Source organism: Rhipicephalus microplus, chromosome 1 (assembly GCF_043290135.1).
Source record: "Rhipicephalus microplus isolate Deutch F79 chromosome 1, USDA_Rmic, whole genome shotgun sequence".
Classification (NCBI taxonomy): Eukaryota; Metazoa; Arthropoda; class Arachnida; order Ixodida; family Ixodidae; genus Rhipicephalus; species Rhipicephalus microplus.
Genome location: NC_134700.1, coordinates 223,734,118 through 223,753,374, shown reverse-complemented (window position 1 = coordinate 223,753,374; position 19,257 = coordinate 223,734,118). Strand labels below are relative to the sequence as shown.

Here is a 19,257-nt window from a genome sequence, read left to right as displayed (position 1 = left end):
TGCTGTTGCTGTTGTTTTTGTTCTTGTTTTAAAGGACATGCAAACTTCACGGGTACTATATTCGCTGTCAAGACTTTTCAGTGTGAAATATAAGCTTGTGAATATTAGCAGTGTGATTAAACTACTCATTGCAATAGAAGTTGTGCTAAAGTTTGCCTGTGGTGCATATTTCATGTCACATATTTTATTTTTGTTTAGAACAAAATGTCAATCATACAGTCTCTAAGCGCATGTTTTTTTTTTTTTACTTCTGTTACGCCGCGTGAAATGCCGGTTATGCATTGCTCTGAAGTGCAATATGTCTAAATATTTCGTTGAATATTGTACTTCCTTTTTAAAGTCAAGTGATCATTATTTTGGATAGGCTCAATGTCCTTAAATATGTCAGTAAAGACCATCAGCTTCTTGGCACCCATGGTGTCACTGACACTTTATTTGTATAGTACGCTCGCTGCCACAATCATAAGCAATGCTACCTACCTGTTCGTACAAGATGCCAAAATGCAGGTGTGGTGGCATCTGGCTGAGTTACGCAGAACACACTGAACTGCGAAAAATTGATATTTATGTACAATATTTACACTTAATACGTATACACCATCTCAAGCTGGATCAATGTTTGTATATAGTTCCCAGCGAATAAATGCACCTCTCTTCTGGACCCTGAAATTCATACACAAATGTCTGTGACCGCGATAAGTCCATAAACTCGTGTTCTTGGTTCAGTATATATACGATAAGTGAGCCACTTCAAGCGTGCTACCCACTGACACATAAGTCGAGTAGGCCCTCACACAATGCATGCACACAAACATGAATTCACGAATAAGTGAGCATGAAGCACGGCAATCGACACCATTTTCACGCAGCTGCAGCCTCAGAGACACAAAGACACAGTTCGCAACTGCTGCTGTGACGTTGTTTCATTTGGCGCAGTTTTTCTTGCAGAGTTTTGTGGAGTTCACAAATACGTCTCTTGCTTCACACTTTGTTTCCAAGTGAGACGCGATGATGGTGCAGTAGATGACGCAAGGGTGCGGCAACACTGAAGCTCGAGGAACGCGATTACAGCTCCATGTTTTTCTCGGGTCCGTAAGTGAGTTTGTACAGCGGCTTACCTATTCAGGCTGCCAATGATGAGCACATGCATGGAGCAAGCGGTGGGCGTTTACGCTATATTCTTAGAAAAAAAATACAACACATTTTTTTAAATGAAGTTGCGCTTTTTCTTCATACATTCTAAAAAGTGAGGAACACCTTTGTTGATACGGGAAGCAAACGCGGCTTGTCTTTTCCAGCTTTTCTTTGCTGAGCACATATCTGTTAAAATATAATTGAATTGCCCGCTGCGTTGCTTCAGTTGTGTTTCCACAAAAGGCTCTCGCCGCATTTAGTCTTATTAGCTGGCTTCTTCATTGAAGGCTTTCGCTGAACGGAGCCTTAATGAAGTTAACATGATGCGTCAACGTCCCGACATGTAATGGCTATAATCCCATTATCATTTCATCATTTGACACTTGATTTCGGATGCGTTTGAGGGATTTATGACGCTCAAGAATAAAGCAGAGACTGAGGCTTCTTGTGCTTTAGAAAATTTTTTCACACGATGATTATCAACTAGTGTGCTGTAATAATCGAAATCGACTCTATGGTGTTAACGGGCACCGGGACAATGTGTGTGGTACTAAAGCTGTCAGAAGTTATCTTCTCATTCGCACTGCTCCCGCATTGCAAGTTGAGCGAGTTGAGTGGGTGCAGTTTTTGGAGAGTCACTTTCGAGCTGGGTTTCTCCGTTCATCCCGGACTGTTTCGTTTGGAAGGCACTTGAGGCGAAAGAACCCTGCAAGCAGATGTGCTCGAACATCGCGTGGTTGACGTGTTGGTTTGAAGTCTTGAATGACGTGGAATCCGGGTGACTTTTCGGGTGGTCCGAAATGCCCATTTCAGTAATACCTCCAAGTCACGTCAACCCAGACACTCCAACCTGAGTAAAAAAAAAAAGACGGTTCAGGAGAAAAAACATTCAGTGAAGAGGTTTTTTTTTTTCTTTCAGCTTCACTATTCTTGGTGTATCTTGACGTATCTCATTTGTAATTTAGCTTACTCGTATACTAAATATAAGAAGTTTTCTTGTGGGATAATGCACTATCCCGTTTCGATAGATAATTACTGTAGATATGATTTAATACACCACATTCTCACAAACAGCCTGTTTATATGCGCGGATTTCATTTCCAGTAGGTAGTTAGTTTTTTTTTGGAGATAACGTTCGTGTATTATGAATGATGTTTACCTTATATGGCGTATTAGTCACAGGCTTAGTCAGGTGATCGTGTTGTTGAGCCACCCCCCCCCCCGTTCATTTCTATGTTTTCGTGTTATTCATATGCAAAAAATGCAAACCTACAAACGTACGCACAACATACATACAATGTGATCCCCCCCCCCCCCAAAAAAAAAGATATTTTGGCTAAACCCCGCTGCTGTACTTAGGTTGTGTGCCGTTTCAAGTACACGTAATGTTCACAGAAACATTCCTGGCAACTGACTGTTCATGACAGCCTACGGAAACCAATCACTTTGATGCAATTCTGCAAAAAAATTGCAAAATTTTAAATATAGTTAGTAGGTAATTTTAGTATACACGTACACCTTTACACAATACTGTGTTACCAGATACAAATTAGAGACTCCGCATTTGCGAGCTTTGCGGAACGTAGTTTCCATCACGGAAGGTAAACTACTCACTGAATAAGTGTTACCTCTGCGGCCATCGCTCGTGAATTCACCTTCGTTAGCGGCTGCTCGCGATATCCGATTTTCAGAAAGTGCAGCCGACGAGTAAAAATAGGCCGACGTATGAGCGCCAATTACGGACACGTTGTTTGATCCGGATTGCCGAAGATTGAGTGAGTGATCTAGAATACGGAAATTCAAAACATCATAGGCCTAAAGCCCCCAAGAGGGTAGATTGATGGCGACATCTAGCGGGGCCGATATGTACCAGCCAAGCACAACTCGGTTTTGTAGACGCATGGTGCATTTGGTGCATTCTACGTCTCATCTAAAAGCCTTCCAAAGACGTGAGAGTGAATTAATTGCCATTTTAAATATGTTTTATCCTCAAAATCACTGGGCGAAAACAGCTGTGCCTGTAATTCTGGTTCCACGAAATATCAAAAGATGTTGGCACCGTCGTCTGACGAATCGGTAATCCTGCGCCCCTTAGCGTGTACCGGGATGCCGTACGGGCTTTAATCCGTTATCGCAATTTTGTCACCGCGGAGATTCAATCTTATTTATATTTTTTCGCTGTTAATGCAGTTATTATCACTGTTTAGTTGTTTGTGAAAGCATAAATTCATACGTTTACATACGTACATACGTACACGTTTACGCATGGGAAGCTGAAACTTTCTTAAAACCTACGTCCCGGTAAAACGGTAAACGCAATCTCGTATTCCGGTAACACCGTAATGTAAAAAGTACATGTATGAGTTAAAAGCCCGCAATAACAACTGTTGGGGATTTACGTCCCTAATTCGGGAAAAAGATTGTTGGGAACAGCTGTCCAGGAATATCAAAGTGCAAGAAAGTCAGAAATATTTGCTTATGCAAACAATGCTTAACCTGCCGGAATACAACCGCAGATTATGTCATCTAAATAAAGTGTTTTGCTGTAGTGGATCGTCATTGCCCGAGACAGAATACGTAACAGTGCTTACGCAAACATTCGTTGCATGAGAAGTAGGTCAGGACTTCATTGAATTACCTATTACGAAGTCTGTTAGCATTCCAGTACCACACATAACTCCTCCTCTCTCATTATTTATTTTCGTGTTCCTTGTTACCCCTTTATGCTTTCACAATGTCGCTACTGTAAGCAGACATTTTTATGAAAGGCGAAGCATAAAAATAATTATGATGATGATGATGATGATGATGATGATGATGATGATGGTGATAACGATGATGATATTGATGCTATATTACGATGGTCTTAAATTTCAAATGCTCTATGGAATAATGACGGGCCCTTGCTTACCTTTTATAAAACGTATAGACTTGCTTCTGGCGTTGTTTTCTATGCGGTAGTATCCAGTATGCACATCGATGATATCTGCAAATAGGAACGTTAGTTTGAAATATCTGTTTGCTAGTCAGCGGTATCCTGTCTCACTGATAAGATATGTCCAATGAGCTAGCCTGTACGTTAGGTTAGATAAAATGCATGATTCCTCAACACGTTGCGATGAGCACCGCATGATGTGTTTGATGCCCATTTTTACTCCACTGAATCATAGGAGGAGTAAAATTAGTGCTTCTTGTTAAGATCACGTGGTTGCCGTTTTGTGTGAAACTGAACCCCCAAACAGATCTCTGCGATATGACTCCGTAGTCGCGAAAATTATGCAAGCTTCAGAAAACTTCGCCACAACTACAGCAACCTTATTTCTTTTCTCATTTAAGTCGTATTTCTTTAGGTATTCATCTGTATTTTTTCTTTATTTATTTAAACAATGTACAATTTCTCGACGAATGCGCGTGAATATTTATTTGCCCAAAATTAACACCATGTTTGATTGGTATGTGGGGTTTAAGGTCCCAAAAGCAATATAGGATTATGAGAGACGCCGTCATGTGGGCTCCGGAGATTTCGACCCCCTGGGGATCTTTAACGTGCACAGAAATCTAAGCACACAGGCCTACAACATTTCCGCCTTCATCGGAAATGCAGCCGCCTCAGCCGGGATTTGATCCCGCGACCTGCGGGTCAGCAGCTGAGTACCTTAGTCACTAGACCACCGCGGCGGGGCGCAATAGCATCATGTTTGGCACTCACGCATAATCTCAGCGATCTTTTTTTTTCCCTTTCAACAGCCGGTTAATTGTAGTTTACTAGAACTGCCAAGCACGAAACAAGGAAGTACTGAATCCGCATGACCAGTAGAAGAAGAATGCAAACTAGACATATTTTGGCGACATGGGTCAATAAATGCGACATAGAACAATTACTATTAGTGTTCTACGCTTGCATACGATCGACTTATACGATACATGGAAAACGTTGATTTTCATTAGCACTATATCTCCCAAGAATTATGATGAGATCTCCAAGTTGCATCTATAGAAGCAACATACTTCCAGAAACACTATGGTCTCAGCCGCTATGGTGGTTTAGCAGTTATCGTGCGTGACTGCTGGCCTGAAGATTTCGGGATCGAATCCCGGCCGCGGCGGCCGCATTTAGACGTAGGCGAAGTGTTTGATGCCCTTATGCTTACATTATAGTGCATGTTAAAGAATCTCAGGTGCTCCGCCGTGGTGGTCTAGTGACTAAGGTACTCGGCTGCTAACCCGCAAGTCGTGGGATCGAATCCCAGCTGCGGCGGCTGCATTTCCGATGGAGGCATAAATGCTGTTGGCCCGTGTGCTCAGATTTGGGTGCGCGTTAAAGAACACCAGGTGGTCGAAATTTTTGAAGCACTCCACTACAACGCCTCCCATAATTATATGGTGGTTTTGGGACGTTAAACCCCGCATATCAATCAAATATCAAACAATCTCAGGTGGTCAGGATTTCTGGAGCTTCCCATTCTACGGCGTCTTTCATAATTCCATCGTGGTTTTGGAGGTAAATATATAATTATTAGACACTAAGGTCACTGTTTCAAGTGATTGCAATCGTCAATGAGCATTGACTCACTGAATAGCTCCATTCTTTTGGTTGTTGGGAGCACGTCTGGATATCAGAAGTCTACAATCTTCTGGCGGCAGAAATACGGCGTGTGGTTGGTGTCATTTGTTATGTAGTCAACGTGTAGAGGTGGCTTCACCGGTGACGCGTCCAGCGTAGTGGAGCGGAGCTCGTGGCCTTCGGCAGGGCTGAAGGTGGTCATGCTGACCGATCCGTCGCAGGAGTGGGCAAGCCTGGAAGACCATGAATGCTAATGTGCTATTTTTGGAATCATCAATGCTTGTTTCATACCTGTAGCAAAGAACTGACTAAGCGAGCACCTCATCAGGCTATGCGGATGCCGACAAAGTAACGTTGAAGTTACACGGTGCTAACATGCTTTTCTCTGAAATCCTTTCACTAGCTCCAACTATCTACCTGTGAGGGCTGTAGGAGTAACTTTCAATTCTCCATGCAGTTTGTTGGGAACTGCAAGCGCAGCTGTGAATTACAACAAGGTAGCATTATGAAATATGGCACATGCATGCTCGAATAATGCTTTATCTCTGATTTACATGCGCCAAGTCCGCATAGATGAACAAACCATGCAATACATTGAAAAGATCAAGAGCATTCTCTTGGTATAACACAGAGCATTCGAAAGAGTGAGGAACTCAGTCAAGGGTGGCATTAGATACGATGGGGCCATACTTGGGAGTAGTTTGAAATGATTGGGTGGGTTTTATAACACATGTCGCAGGAATAACAGAGGCACTTATGCCTTTGCTGTTTTGTGAATATTTGTGCACAATGATAATAAAAAAACACACTTACGGCTTTCCGTTCTGCACCACTTTATTGCCTGAAAGAAAATATGAACTTTGTTGTAATGTACTAAAATCAAAATGTACTGTTGGGAAGAAAAAGTACCCATTTGTCATATGGTAAAGTGTTATTTCGCACGGCACGGTATAAACCTCTAGATAATTTTCTTGGAATTAAGCTCCGAGCAGGAGCGCTCCGCGCCACGCACAGAAAAATTTCTTCATGGTAACAATTTGAGAAACCGTTATTTCGTGTAGGCTCACTGAACTTGAAGAAAACGTAGAATATTGAGAAGGCTGACATTGTAGGGCAATTAAATTTTAATTAACAGAAACAATACAACACGCAAGCGCTTAAACATTACAGAAAGAAAGAAGGCTTACCAGTGGTGGCTTTTAAACTTTGCTTCTTCACCCTGTAATGGGCGAGAATAACGAAGAACAAAAGCAAGAAAATGGCGGAGAAGGTCACAGTGATCAGGGTGACAACGAGGGAGTTGCTATCTTCGCAGTTGCTCCAGTCGCCATCTGGAAGTCAGAAAGTAAACAAAGTTAATAGAGTTAATCAAGGTATCCCGATGGATCACTTGCAAAACACCATTCTGGGATCACAGCAGTGGCCAGAGTTGTCATTGGGTAGATTTTAAATAGAGCCAGAAGTCAAGCTAAATGTAGCCAAAGTAGTCGTACATTCTTATTTTATCGCCACTCTTGTATCGAAGTAGAACGAAAATGACATTGTAAATAGTTTTCATTCTTGAACAATGAATAGTAGAAATTTGATTAACAAAGCCATGGATAGCAATATGGGCACAATTTCTTTCATCTTGTTTGGTATTCAAGCCACCACTAATAATAATTCAAATATTTTCCGTACATCCTCACATAGGTTATGTAGAATGAATTGAGTTCTTATTAGATGCGGGATGATTTTCTAGCCCGCAAGTCTGTAGGAACTTCAAACGCTGCAGCAGCTTTTTTTTGGAGCCGCGGATCGAAATGCAATAATAAATTACTGCATTACCAGTCTAGCTTCAAGTAAAAAATGAGTTGAGGGTGAAGAGCCCAGCTTCATTTGGATGTGGATCTCTGTTTTGTAATGTTAACACTAGAAAATGCGCTGCCCATCAGAACTCGGTACCTGCGCGTTAGCATCAGCATAGATGGCGGGCAGTGTGAGAAGCATACAAGCCACACGTTGCCGACACAAACGCTACTTTTCCGATTCGCATTTGCAGGCATGCCACGTGTTGCTTTGAGGCACCTCGATGCGCACCAGCCTTTTGGTAAGAAGAGAACGCCGGGTACATCTAGTGACATAACAGGAAAGCTCAGAAACAGCACGTTTCAAGTGAAAATAATAAAACGGCTACCTAATGCATCATACCATAAGTTCCGAAGTAGCTGCAAAGTACCCACAAAACCAGGCTGAAACGCTTAAAGTCAGACGGGATCGTAAAATAGCCAGTTAGGCACAAATTAGCCATCAACGGCAACGCTGGCAGAAATGGAGAATTTGTTCTGGAAGTTTCTCAAATGCTGGCGGCACAAAAATCCGTGGGTTACATGCGGACAATTGTCTATTTCGCATTATGTATGAACATACATCGATATTTTATTTTCTGACAGATCACTGCGTAGAGTTTCTGCATACACTTTTATTCTGGTCCCGGTAACAGTAGTAGATATAACACGGAAATCCGACATTTTCAGCGTGGTTTTCTAAATATAACCAGTATTTAATTAGTAACTAGACACCGATCAAGAGTGTACAATGCACTTTTTTGTTTTTTTTCTTTCCGTACTTCCGTCTTACTAGTGTATTTGCTTTCTTTTTCCCTTCTCTTTATCTCGTTGCACGAGTGTCCGTCTTGTTTTCTCTTCAAAAAATTGGCACTTCGCTGCTATGTGGCCGTTCAGTGGTGTTCTTGTTTTCGAATTTCTCCAACGAAAAATAACAAAGAAGCAGTTCTTGCGAGGCTCTAAAACTAAGTAACCACAGTTTCAAAAATCAAAATGTTGACAGGCTCTCGGTTGTGTGCTACTCCTCACGTGCCATATTTGAAAATCAAAACGTTATTTAGCCTGGAAAGAGATAGTATTGGAGGGGTAGGCTCCGTTCTATCTTGTTCTCTGTTTTGTTCCAGTGTTCCGCGCATTAAAACACCATTTATTTTACAAGTACGTTTTATTAACCAGTTCGAACAACCACCTTGTCACGTACCGTGATGCAGTGTGCCATCCCAGTAGTGGTCGGGGGTGTCGGCGCGCAGCAGCACTGGTTCCGAGCGTCCCATCTCATTGACGGCGTACAGCACGAGCACGTAATTCAGGCCGACGGGCACGTCCTGCACCCAGAAGGCGGGTCTCTCGGCGCTCAGGTTGGCGAGAAGCCGGTGGCACGAGATGTCGTGAACTTCGAGGTTGTACAGCTGTCGCAGTTCGCCGCCATCGGTCGGGTCTTCTAGACACTCCGCCAGAAATGCGTCATCCGTCTGGTTGCTTAGCGTGCAATTGTACGGAGCCTTGGGCGGACCTGCAGAGTACATGTAACATGCTTTAGTTCGTGCATTCCTTTTTTTAATGAAGTGTCAGTCCTTTCATAATTCATGGCTTTTAGGGCAGCGTTGTTGCTACTTGTTAAATACAATGATACGTCAGCCTCTTTTGGTTCATCACTAACTGGAGCCTGTTGGGCCACCAAAATAAGCGTGTATTTGTTGTAGCCTTCGCTGCAAAGTCTGAATGTCTTTTTACGTATTAACTTTCATCGAGCATAAAAAATAACAAAACATATATTTACAACATATTTTTCCCAAATTCTACATCCGCACTCTTATATTTAAAGCCGACGGGAACTCAAGGGGAAAGTGAACTCGAAAATGAGAAATTGGCTGAATTAGCGTGAACGTATACTAAGAAGCAAAGACGACGTTTATATCCCGAGAGATGCTAAAAAAGCCCCATGAACTAAGTGCGTGAACTTCATATAAGGCATACAAGCTTGAAAAATGAGTTCATATTACAGTGCTTTTCTTTCGCGTTTACCTAAATATGCGACTATCGTTTTTTTCCCAATAAGCAGTCTCGAAGTACTGATTACTGGCTATAGATGACGCTCTAGCACGTGCACTTCTCGTTCCCGTAGTCAAACCATATACGAATAATTTCAGTTTATATTGATATGTAAAGCTCCCGGGTCACTTAGCAAAATCGGAAATGTCATTCAACTGCTTGTATGGTTAAGTGTATCAATGTATCTTTTATAGTGGCTGTCAGTCAACCACTGAAAGTGGGCCCTCATGCATGAATCACCGTTCTTGGTAAAACTCTGGCAATTCTTGGTAACGTCTAGCGTCAATTTTTTTTTTTGTGCGGTCACTGAAGTACGCTTATTGTTTCTGCATTTATGGTTCTCCTGTTAAGTACTGCCCAAATGTTTTTCGTTGTACCCCTCGTGTAGAACACAGAACCCCCTGACCATTTGTGTAATGCCGTCTGGTCTATAAAGACCATATTTGGAAAGAAAATTTATGGAAATAACTATACCCGGATGTGCAAAAAGAGAAAAAAAGTAAGCGTTTAACCACATAGAACTACAAACAAGACAATAGCGCTTGTTTCCTTGTGCCTCCATCCACGCTTGCTGTAACATCTCTAAGGTGTAATACAATCTGGCCGACCGAACACTACTCGTGGCTTCAAACAAGCTTTGCATAGGTTAAATTCTATCACAGCGTTGGATTTCTGTTCTACCTCTCATATTCCGCTTTATGGTTCTTTATAAAATCCTCATGGGCCCCGATTTGATGCGTCAATATTAAAAGCAAGTGGAATTATTGTCTTGCCTGTTCGTACTTTCTTTATTGAACGCAAGAATATACGTGGTACTCAGTGACTGCGTAGGGATAGCGAAATACCTTCCACTATAGTTGTAAAAAATGCGCGTATTTTTCAACTCAAATGGAAAGAAATATCACAGAAACTGTTCCGGAAGGAAGCGCGAACCACAGGAATATAGAATCTTTCAAACAGCTCCACAGTGACGTCTCTCTAAATTTGAAACAAGAAAAATGCATACCCAGTCATTAACAAACTTTTATAATTACGGTTGGCTATTTGTGTTTTTACTGCGCCCTTCATAAAAATGAAGAAATTGTTGGGAAGATACAACTCGTGACAGAGACATTTCGTGTCATATGATGAGTGATAGAAGTGTCCATTATTGATTTTAAGGATGATAGCCTTTCTTGGGATACTTCGACGCAGCAATTTTGGTTTGTCTGTCTATCTGTGTGTCTGTTATTTCGTTTTTGTCTGCCACTCGATACAGCCGTAAGAGCGAAAGTTTAACCCTTTGATGAACGACCACCCATCTTGATCTCCTGGCTGCGTTCATACCAGTGAACATTGTCAATGAAAAAACAAATATTACGCATATTTGGGCACAACAGCAATACGGTAGTATTGGGTAGTGCATTAAATTATTTATAAAATGCGTAGATACGTAATTATAAATACCGCACTGCTTATTACGCGGCTCTGGCATGTGACGCTATGACCGCTAAAAAACCCCAGGTGGTCGAAATTTCCGGAGCCTTCCACAACGGCATCTCTTATCATATGGTGGTTTTTTGGGACGTTAAACCCACCATATGAATCGATCAACGCTATGACCGAGAAAATGGGTGTTTTCTACGCTCACTAAAACTACATCATGCTGCCGCCTATACCAGTGACATTGCATTCTAGAAAAATTTTATTTCTTCTAATTACTGCTACATGGCGTCCATATCCCACGCGGTGCCTACTCACCAATTTTCTTGCGCAAAACGTCAAATAAAGGTTTCATTCTCTGTCTCCAGAGAGAAAGCTATCCTCTTTCAATGACCTTTGCCGACGAACTACACAGATACGCCACCAATTTTTACTTTCATTTTTGTTTTGTTTGTTTTCACTGGTTGTTTGAAAGGACAAAGGCACGTGCGTGTCCCATTTTTCCTTAGCGCTTTGTCATACGAAAACTAGCGGAGAGCATTAGTGTGACCCAAAAATCACTATCGCGAGGAACAAGCAATGGTACATGGCCGTTACGCCCTGCAATGAAAACGACGCGACATCATAGTGACTTTATTGATATGCGAGTGTAGAAGAAAAAAGACAGCCCAGTCACGTGGCAATATCGATTCCGGTAGCTTGGAGGATAACTCGCAAAGTGAACTAAATTAGGAGTAAACAAGTTTTGAGACCGAACACGTATTTAAGAAGCATTTGAATGTTCCAATTAGTACAGATCACATGGGACAAAGAGAATAAGCACGAGGCCGTCTTACCCCGGATAGCACACGATGCATTCAAATAGCCGCTACTGCGAATATCGTTTTTTTTTTTGTTTCAAGGCATGGTTTGCTTAAGGTATTCTCCATAAGAGTAAAAAAGAGTACACGTGTAGATGTTTGTCATGCACTCAGCGCGCTGTTTGTCGCAATAAAGAAAGCAATTTTTGAACGGAAGACAGGAGCTGGTAAAAAAAAGTAAAAGTGGGTACATTAGGATGACAGTTTCATCACAGTTACTGAGGTATCCTCAGCCATGACACTAAAGGCGGCCGCAATTCGAGTGACAGGAAAAGCTAGACTATTTTGATATGAGAGCGCACTACTTAGACGCGGACAGAAAGACAGGGACAAGCGCTAGAGGTACATAAATATTTGAATTAAGGTGCTCGTTAAAGAATTTCCGGTGGTCAAAATGTTTCATGTCCTCCACTGTAGTGTCCCTTATCGCCGTATCATGGCTTTGATACGTGAAACTCCAACATCTTTTATTAGAACCTGCTCAAACTGATGTTGGGACCAGCTCTTATCTTAGCATATCCGTTGGGGCATTCATTTTCAAGTGCTATGGATAAAACTTATTTATTGATTGATTAGTTTTGGGGCAGGAATGAGAGGTCAGGGTCAAAAATTTACTGACCGATGGGGACAATCTGGAAGCGGCAGGGCTCCTTCTGTCGGCCTATCTTGTTTGTGGCCCAGCACAATAGCGTGCCGTAGTCTGATCTGTCACGCGGCACGTACGACGCCACGCTGTGGCTGCCCTCAGACACGAAGGTCAGAATCTCGTGGCGGCGCATGCTGCCATTGAAGGCCCACTGGAAGCTGACGGCCGATGGGTGAGCGTCTACGTCACACGACACCTGCAGCATTTCGTGCGCCGCAGCCGGGTACACGGTGCGCTGTTGAAAGCTGCACACTGGCGAGTCTGCCAAACAAGAGAAAGGCAATTAGGAGGGTGAGCACCCAGAGTCAATACCGTAACTGGGCGCGCACGTGTGAGCCAGCCCTTGAGCGCGAATGAGTCTCAGCGAGGTGACCCTTTTCCGAGTATCGTCAGTACGCGTCCAGGTAGGCTGTGTGAGGTCTTTTGCTGACAAGTCTGGGTGCTATAGCGAGCACGAAGCTAACGGCACGTTTCCCGGTGCACCCTTGCAATGAGTTCTGCTTATTTATTTTACTCAAGACGCGGAGTTGGTTGAGCAAGCTCAGTCACTTAGGTTCGCTAATGAGCCATAGAGCTAAATTTTAAAAGCAACACTGAAGCTTTGACTTGAAGCTTCGGCACTATTTCTCATTGCCTCGTGATTCTTCATTTAATATATAGCAGTTTAGCTACAGTGTAGTTTAAATACAGGAGCGTTTCTTATCCTTACATCAACATCCAGGCATACTATGTAGGTGTGTGGATATCTAAAATATATACAAGCAAATAGCTTTTTTAAACTTGTTAAATTCGCAGTTGCAATCTAATAAACAACAAGAACAATCGTATGACCAGGAGTTGAACTCGTGACGTCACCCTTTGTGCCACGGCATGTTGTCACCAAGCAGTCGCTACTGGTGATCGAGAAACTATAAACTTATTTTTGAGAAAATAAAATTTTCGTCCCCCTCATTTTGACACCCGTGCAAATATATAATGCACTGGTACAGTAAGTGATAACTATCGTTGCGGTTTTACTTCCCAAAGCTACCATACGGTTATGAGAGACACCATGTGCAGTAAGTATGCGAACACCGTTAAATATGCACTGTGTTTCATCCCAACACAGTGAGCACTGAGTTGTTAGCGCTATAGTGCACAAACATAATGACCTAAACTGAACGCTACTACATGAAACGTTACAATTGAAACGGGATTTATTGGTGTAAACAGTACTTGCACAGCAGGTCTATCGATACTAAAAGCGGGCGGCAACGTCCGACACAGGAATCATGGCGTTAGGGCCAACAGCTCACGCTCGAGGCTTCTGGCTAAAGAGCTGGCCCACTATAGCATATTGTTCTTCTTCCTCCTCACAACACCCCCCCCCCCCCCAAACAAAGGGGAGCCATCCTGGAGAGTCAAGGTAATGACAGAAGGAAAGGCTCACAATATGTCTTAAAGCGACTTATGTGAACTGTCTCGCGAGCAATGCGGCGCCTGTCTGTGGATGGGTTGACTGGCTCGATCACATATGTTATGAGAGCGACGTTTCACGACGCGGTAAGGACTGTGGCACTTTGGGGTAAACTTGGAGGACAGGCCAGGAGAGTGAAATGGCAGTTGAAGCAAGACGAGCGAGCCTACGGCAAAACTCTGCACTGGCTGGTTGCAGTCATGGCGTTCTTTTTCGAGGGCTTGTCTGTCCGATGTGAATGAGTGAGCCAACTGACAACACTCTTCAGCATGCCGTACAATATCAGAAACAGGACTAAATTTGGAAGTGTTCGGGCGATGCGACAAAATGATGTCAAGATTGCTGCATGGCTCACGGCCGAATAGAAGAAAGAAAGGGGAAAAGCCTGTTGACTGCATCACGGTATTATATGCATAGGTTACAAACGGTAGCACCACATACCAGTTTGACTGATTATTGAAGCGCTCCGTTAGACCATTGGTCTGTGGGTGGTAGGCATCAGGGGTGTGGTGAACCGCACGGCATGTGCGAAAAAGTTCTGGAAGAATTCCAGATAAGAACACGTGCCCTCTATCACTGAGTATTCCACGTGTTGCACCGTGACGCAGGACGAATCATCGTAGGATGAAGTTGGCTACGTTCCGAGCAGCAGCTGAAGATAGCGGAGCTGTTTCTGCGTATCGCGTCAGATGGTCCACGGCGACGATTACCCATCGATTGCCAGCCACGGTATAAGGAAGCGGTCCGTATAGATCAATGCCTACATGGTCGAAAGGACGTGCCGGACATGGTATAAGTCTGGGTGAATGGGCAAATGACTTCCGTTGTTGGCACAATGGACAGAATCAGATGTATTTTTTAACGAAGGTGTACATGCCACACCAGTGTCACTGGCGGAGGCGTTCATATGTCTTCAGCGCTTGAGTGTGAACCTGTTGTGGATCAGCATGAAAATGCGCACATACGTCAGATCGCACACGGCTTGGTATAACCAAAAGCTATTTACGACCATCCACTTTGTGTTTTTTTTTTTTGGTATTGGAGTGCGTCTTGTATCGCAAAGTGTGTGGCTTGACGATGAAGAGCACATGGGTATGCCGACGTGGAGGCGTCGGAAAGGACGTTAAGAAGAGATGCAATCCATGGATATTTATGCTGCTCATATGGAATGCTCGTGATGGGAATGGCAGTGATGGGAATGTCGATTTCTGAGAGCAGATCTTCGCTGGATGGCACTGGTGATCGAGAGAGCGCGTCCGCGTCAGAATGTTTTCGCCCAGATCGGTAGATGACGCGAAAGTCAATTCTCGGAGGCACAGTGCTAAACGTTCAAGATGGCCAGAATGGTCCTTTACAGAAGCTAACCACAGAGTGCGTGATGGCTGGTGAAGACGTCGAAAGTCTTTCCGTACAAGTAAGGATGAAACTTGCTTAACGCCCCATGGTCTGAGGCGGCAGAAGAAATGGCCATAGCCCTCGCAATAATTCATAGTGAAAACGAGCGAGGACACTCTTATCGTGAGTAACGCCAAGACGGTGGTCCGAAAATTTACGAAGGGATGGGTATCTGTCGAGGCAGCGCACATGCTAAACGCCAGAGCTGAAGATTTCATAGCCATTGTTGCTTTTGCGCCATAAAACTCAACAATTTCAAGTCTCGTGCGATTGCTGCCAAGTCTCTCAAGTGCTTCCCCGCGCACGTGGGAGAGCTTGGCAGCGACCAAAGATCTGACCTCCCGTCGAACCACAACGAGCGCGCCCACTTCGTCGCGAGACTGCTAACCTGCCGCGACGCAGACGAAAGGGCCGCCGATGTGCGACACATTGACGATGGCGAGGCACCTGAGGTCGGAGGACAAAATACCTCTATGACGACGATAACAGACCTTGAGGCCTTACAGGACTGCAAGGACATCATGGTTACTTTCCACGAGATCCTAAACCGTTACAGAAAAACGCGACGACGTTACCCAACACCCCAATTGCAGCTAGAAAGATCTCAGCCGTCTGATCTGAGGCGTCTGCAGACCGACACATTTCATAATCCTCAACATCTGCATATACTGTGTCCCTCGCTGCACCCATCACCCGGCTGTCCATGGTGCGGGCACTAGGCAGCCGACATGGCGCATATACTTTGGGAGTGTGAGTGCAGTGTTCGCCGCCTCTACTCGGACGAGCGTGAGTGTACCCCAGGACGACTGGCTGAGCGGTGGCGAGCCGCCTTTCTCAGCCCACGTGCAGTGGACCAAATCTTAGCTGTCCAGTAAGTCAGGGCTATCGCCGAAGACATCGCACTATGCTCAGCAGACGACAGCTCCTGGAGGCCTAGCCCGGGCCAGTAATTCCTTGTTGTATGCTAATAAAGTTTATTACCTACCTACCTACCTACCCACACAATTGCGAGGCACTCTTTGTCGGTGAAGTAGTTGGCTTCCACTTTTGTGAGTGTGTGACTAGCATATGCGAGGACGTATTCTGGAATATCATGCTTACGTTGCGCGAGTACTGCGCCGAGGCCGACGCCACCAGCGTCAGTGTGCGCGTCGGTCGACGCTGTTGGATCATAATGGCGTAAAATAGGTGGTGATGCGAGCAGGCAGCGCATTTTGTCGAAAGCGTCATCGCATGCTTGGGTCCAATTAGAAAAGTTGGCAGGTGGAGCAAATAGATTCGTGAGTGGTGCTATGACCGATGCAAAGTTACGGACGAAACGATGAAAATAGGAGCAGAAGCCGACGAAGCTCCACAGTTCCTTGAGTGTCGTCGGTTTCGGAAACACGGCAACTGCACGAAGTTTTCCTGGCCTTGAAGTATTCCATCCTTTGAGACCACATCGGCAAGTATAACGAGTTGACGTGCCCCGAAGCAGCACTTTTTCAGAATAAGCTGAAGGTTCGCTTTGGTGAGGCACTGAAGAGTTGTGCGCAAACGGGTGACGTGGGTAGGAAAATCTGGGGAGAATACGAGAACGTAATCCAGGTAACATATGCATATTTGCCACTTCAGGCCGCATAAAATGCTGTTCATTATTCGCTCCAAATGTGGCAGGCGCATTGCACAGACCGAATAGCATTACTGTGAATTCAATTAGACCATCTGGCGTGACGAACGCTGTTTTGGGACAGTCACATTCTGCCATCGGCACCTGTCAACACCTGCCAACAATGACGAAAAATATTCGGCCCCTTGCAGGCAATGGATGGCATCATCGATGCGGTGAAGAGGGTAGACATCTTTCCGTGTAATCTTGTTGTGGCGTCTATAATCCACACAAAATCTAATTTAACCATCATTTTTTTCTGACGAGCACTACAGGCGAAGACCAGGGACTTGAGGAGGGCGTGGCAACACCGTGGCAAAACATGTCACTCACGTGTTCCGCAATGATATTGCGTTCTGTGACTGATACGCGGTGAGGGCATTGTCGCAAGGGAGTATGCGTTCCCGTGTCGATACTGTGAGTGACGGTGTTGGTTTGGCTCAGTGGCTTCTTCGGAAAGTCGAATGAATGTCTAAACTCCTGAAGAAGCGCTATAGGTTGTGCCCGTTGATTCTGAGGGAGCTCGCTGTCGATGGAGCGGTTGCATAAATCCGCAGAGACGTCATCCAAATGAAAACTTGGCGTTACAGCGTCCAACCAAAGTGTTGGGCCAATGTCATGGGGTTCAACAGGCACAATAGAGCGTTCGTCTACTGGGTGAACGTGACCAAGTGTCTCGTGAAGGTGTAAGGTGAGAGGACATAATCTGCGATTGTAAACAACTATTCCAGTCGCATCTTCATTTGGCGGCAGAATGACATATGGCAGACACGTACCCTGCCAATGACTGAAAATGGCAGACGGCGTGAACACAACCGTAGTGTTAGAAAAGTCAGTTCTGTTGACAGGGACAATGACGGCACTAAGAAGAGGAACGTCAGCGTCAGTGGCCACACGAAGCTTGCCAACGCTAAGTCGGTCAGTGTTGGCAGACGGGGCATCGGCGAACACAGAAAGTTCCACCTGAGAGTGAGCGCAGTCAATTACGGCGTGGTGGCGCGACACTGGAAACTTGATGAGGTACAAAATGTTCTGAATGGTGACTCTAGCAATACATGCTGAGACTGGTCAAATTTGTTGCTCGCTCGCTATAATAAGCGAAAAACGAATGTTGGTGTCATGACCTTTCGTATAGAGTGGCGAAGTTTTCGGCTCATGACAGAAATGGCAGCTCTAATATCAACAAAAGCGAGAGTTCTAAACCTTCGACAAACACTTCGAGAACGTTGGAGGGGGACAGGCGAGTACTTACACATTGTGACGACGACGCAGCTCGTGCCTACGGAGCTGTGGTAGTCAGTTTCCGGTCCTGGTCGCCAACGCAGAGGTGACAGAGAACGGCAGCGTGGCGGGGGAGGGGATAAGCGACGTTGTGGGAATGGTCGGTAATCGTGAGCAGGTTGGCAGTCTCTTTCATCTGGTCGCGGTTCACGTTCACCTGGTAATCGCTTGTGTTATGCCGGTGGGTTTCGTCGCGCGTCGTACGGGACCCGGAAGCAGTAGGCGGAGTATTTTGGATTCGGCAGAGGCACTGCGAAGAGCCGTCGACAGAAGCGCACGACATGGCCTGGGTACCTGCACGCGTAGCAGCTGGAGTGGTTATCAGCTCTACGCCAAGGGTTGCCTAAAGACCACGGTGTACTAGGTATCGCTGGTACTCGCACCGGTTGAGATGTGTGGAAGTGTAGATAGAGGTCGTGGTGGACTAGCAGCAACAACAGCGTAAGTCAATGGCACGGCGACAGGTGTTGTCTGAGAGGGGGACAGCAGTGCCTCGGTGACCTGCCCCTGTATTACCTGCCTGATGGCGGGCGCAAGACACCCAGAAGAGGTTTCAGTTGTCGGTGGATACGACAGGCACGAAAGTTTTCTGGCCATCTCTTCGCGCACATATCGTTCCATTTCCACCACTAGCGTGTAGTGGTCTCCACCGAAGGTTAGTGCTGTGAGAGTTTCGTCGGTAACCGCTGGCCGTGGTGTCATGACCCGTTGTTTACACTCCTCAATGCTCTGGCAAAGAGCGGCGATTTCGGACACGGTCCGTGGGCCCTCGCACAGCAGCATCTGGAAGGTGTCGTCGTCTATCCCCTTCAAGATGTGTCTGGTCTTGTCTGCTTCTATCATTGATAGGTCAAGGTGCTTTCACAAATCGAGCACGTCCTCGATGTAGCTTGTGAAGTCTTCCTCCTGAAGCTGTGCGCGTCCCTGTAGGCGCTGTTCAGCACGGAGATGGCGTACCTCGGGCCGACCGAAA

At 45.0% G+C, this 19,257-nt stretch overlaps 1 protein-coding gene across 1 annotated transcript in view; it reads right to left on the bottom strand.

Moving 5' to 3' along the window:
- Positions 1-402: 402 nt before the first annotated feature.
- LOC119166842 (neural cell adhesion molecule 1) overlaps positions 403-19,257 on the bottom strand; it is a 125,867-nt gene continuing 107,012 nt past the window's right edge. The window contains exons 8-14 of the mRNA XM_075891440.1: positions 12,478-12,765; positions 8,726-9,037; positions 6,886-7,029; positions 6,512-6,539; positions 5,708-5,931; positions 4,046-4,120; positions 403-1,984 (exon numbers count right to left, since the gene is read on the bottom strand). Coding sequence (XP_075747555.1) covers positions 5,751-5,931; positions 6,512-6,539; positions 6,886-7,029; positions 8,726-9,037; positions 12,478-12,765 — 953 coding nt within the window. The 3' untranslated portion in view covers positions 403-1,984; positions 4,046-4,120; positions 5,708-5,750. The remainder of the gene's footprint in view (positions 1,985-4,045; positions 4,121-5,707; positions 5,932-6,511; positions 6,540-6,885; positions 7,030-8,725; positions 9,038-12,477; positions 12,766-19,257) is intronic.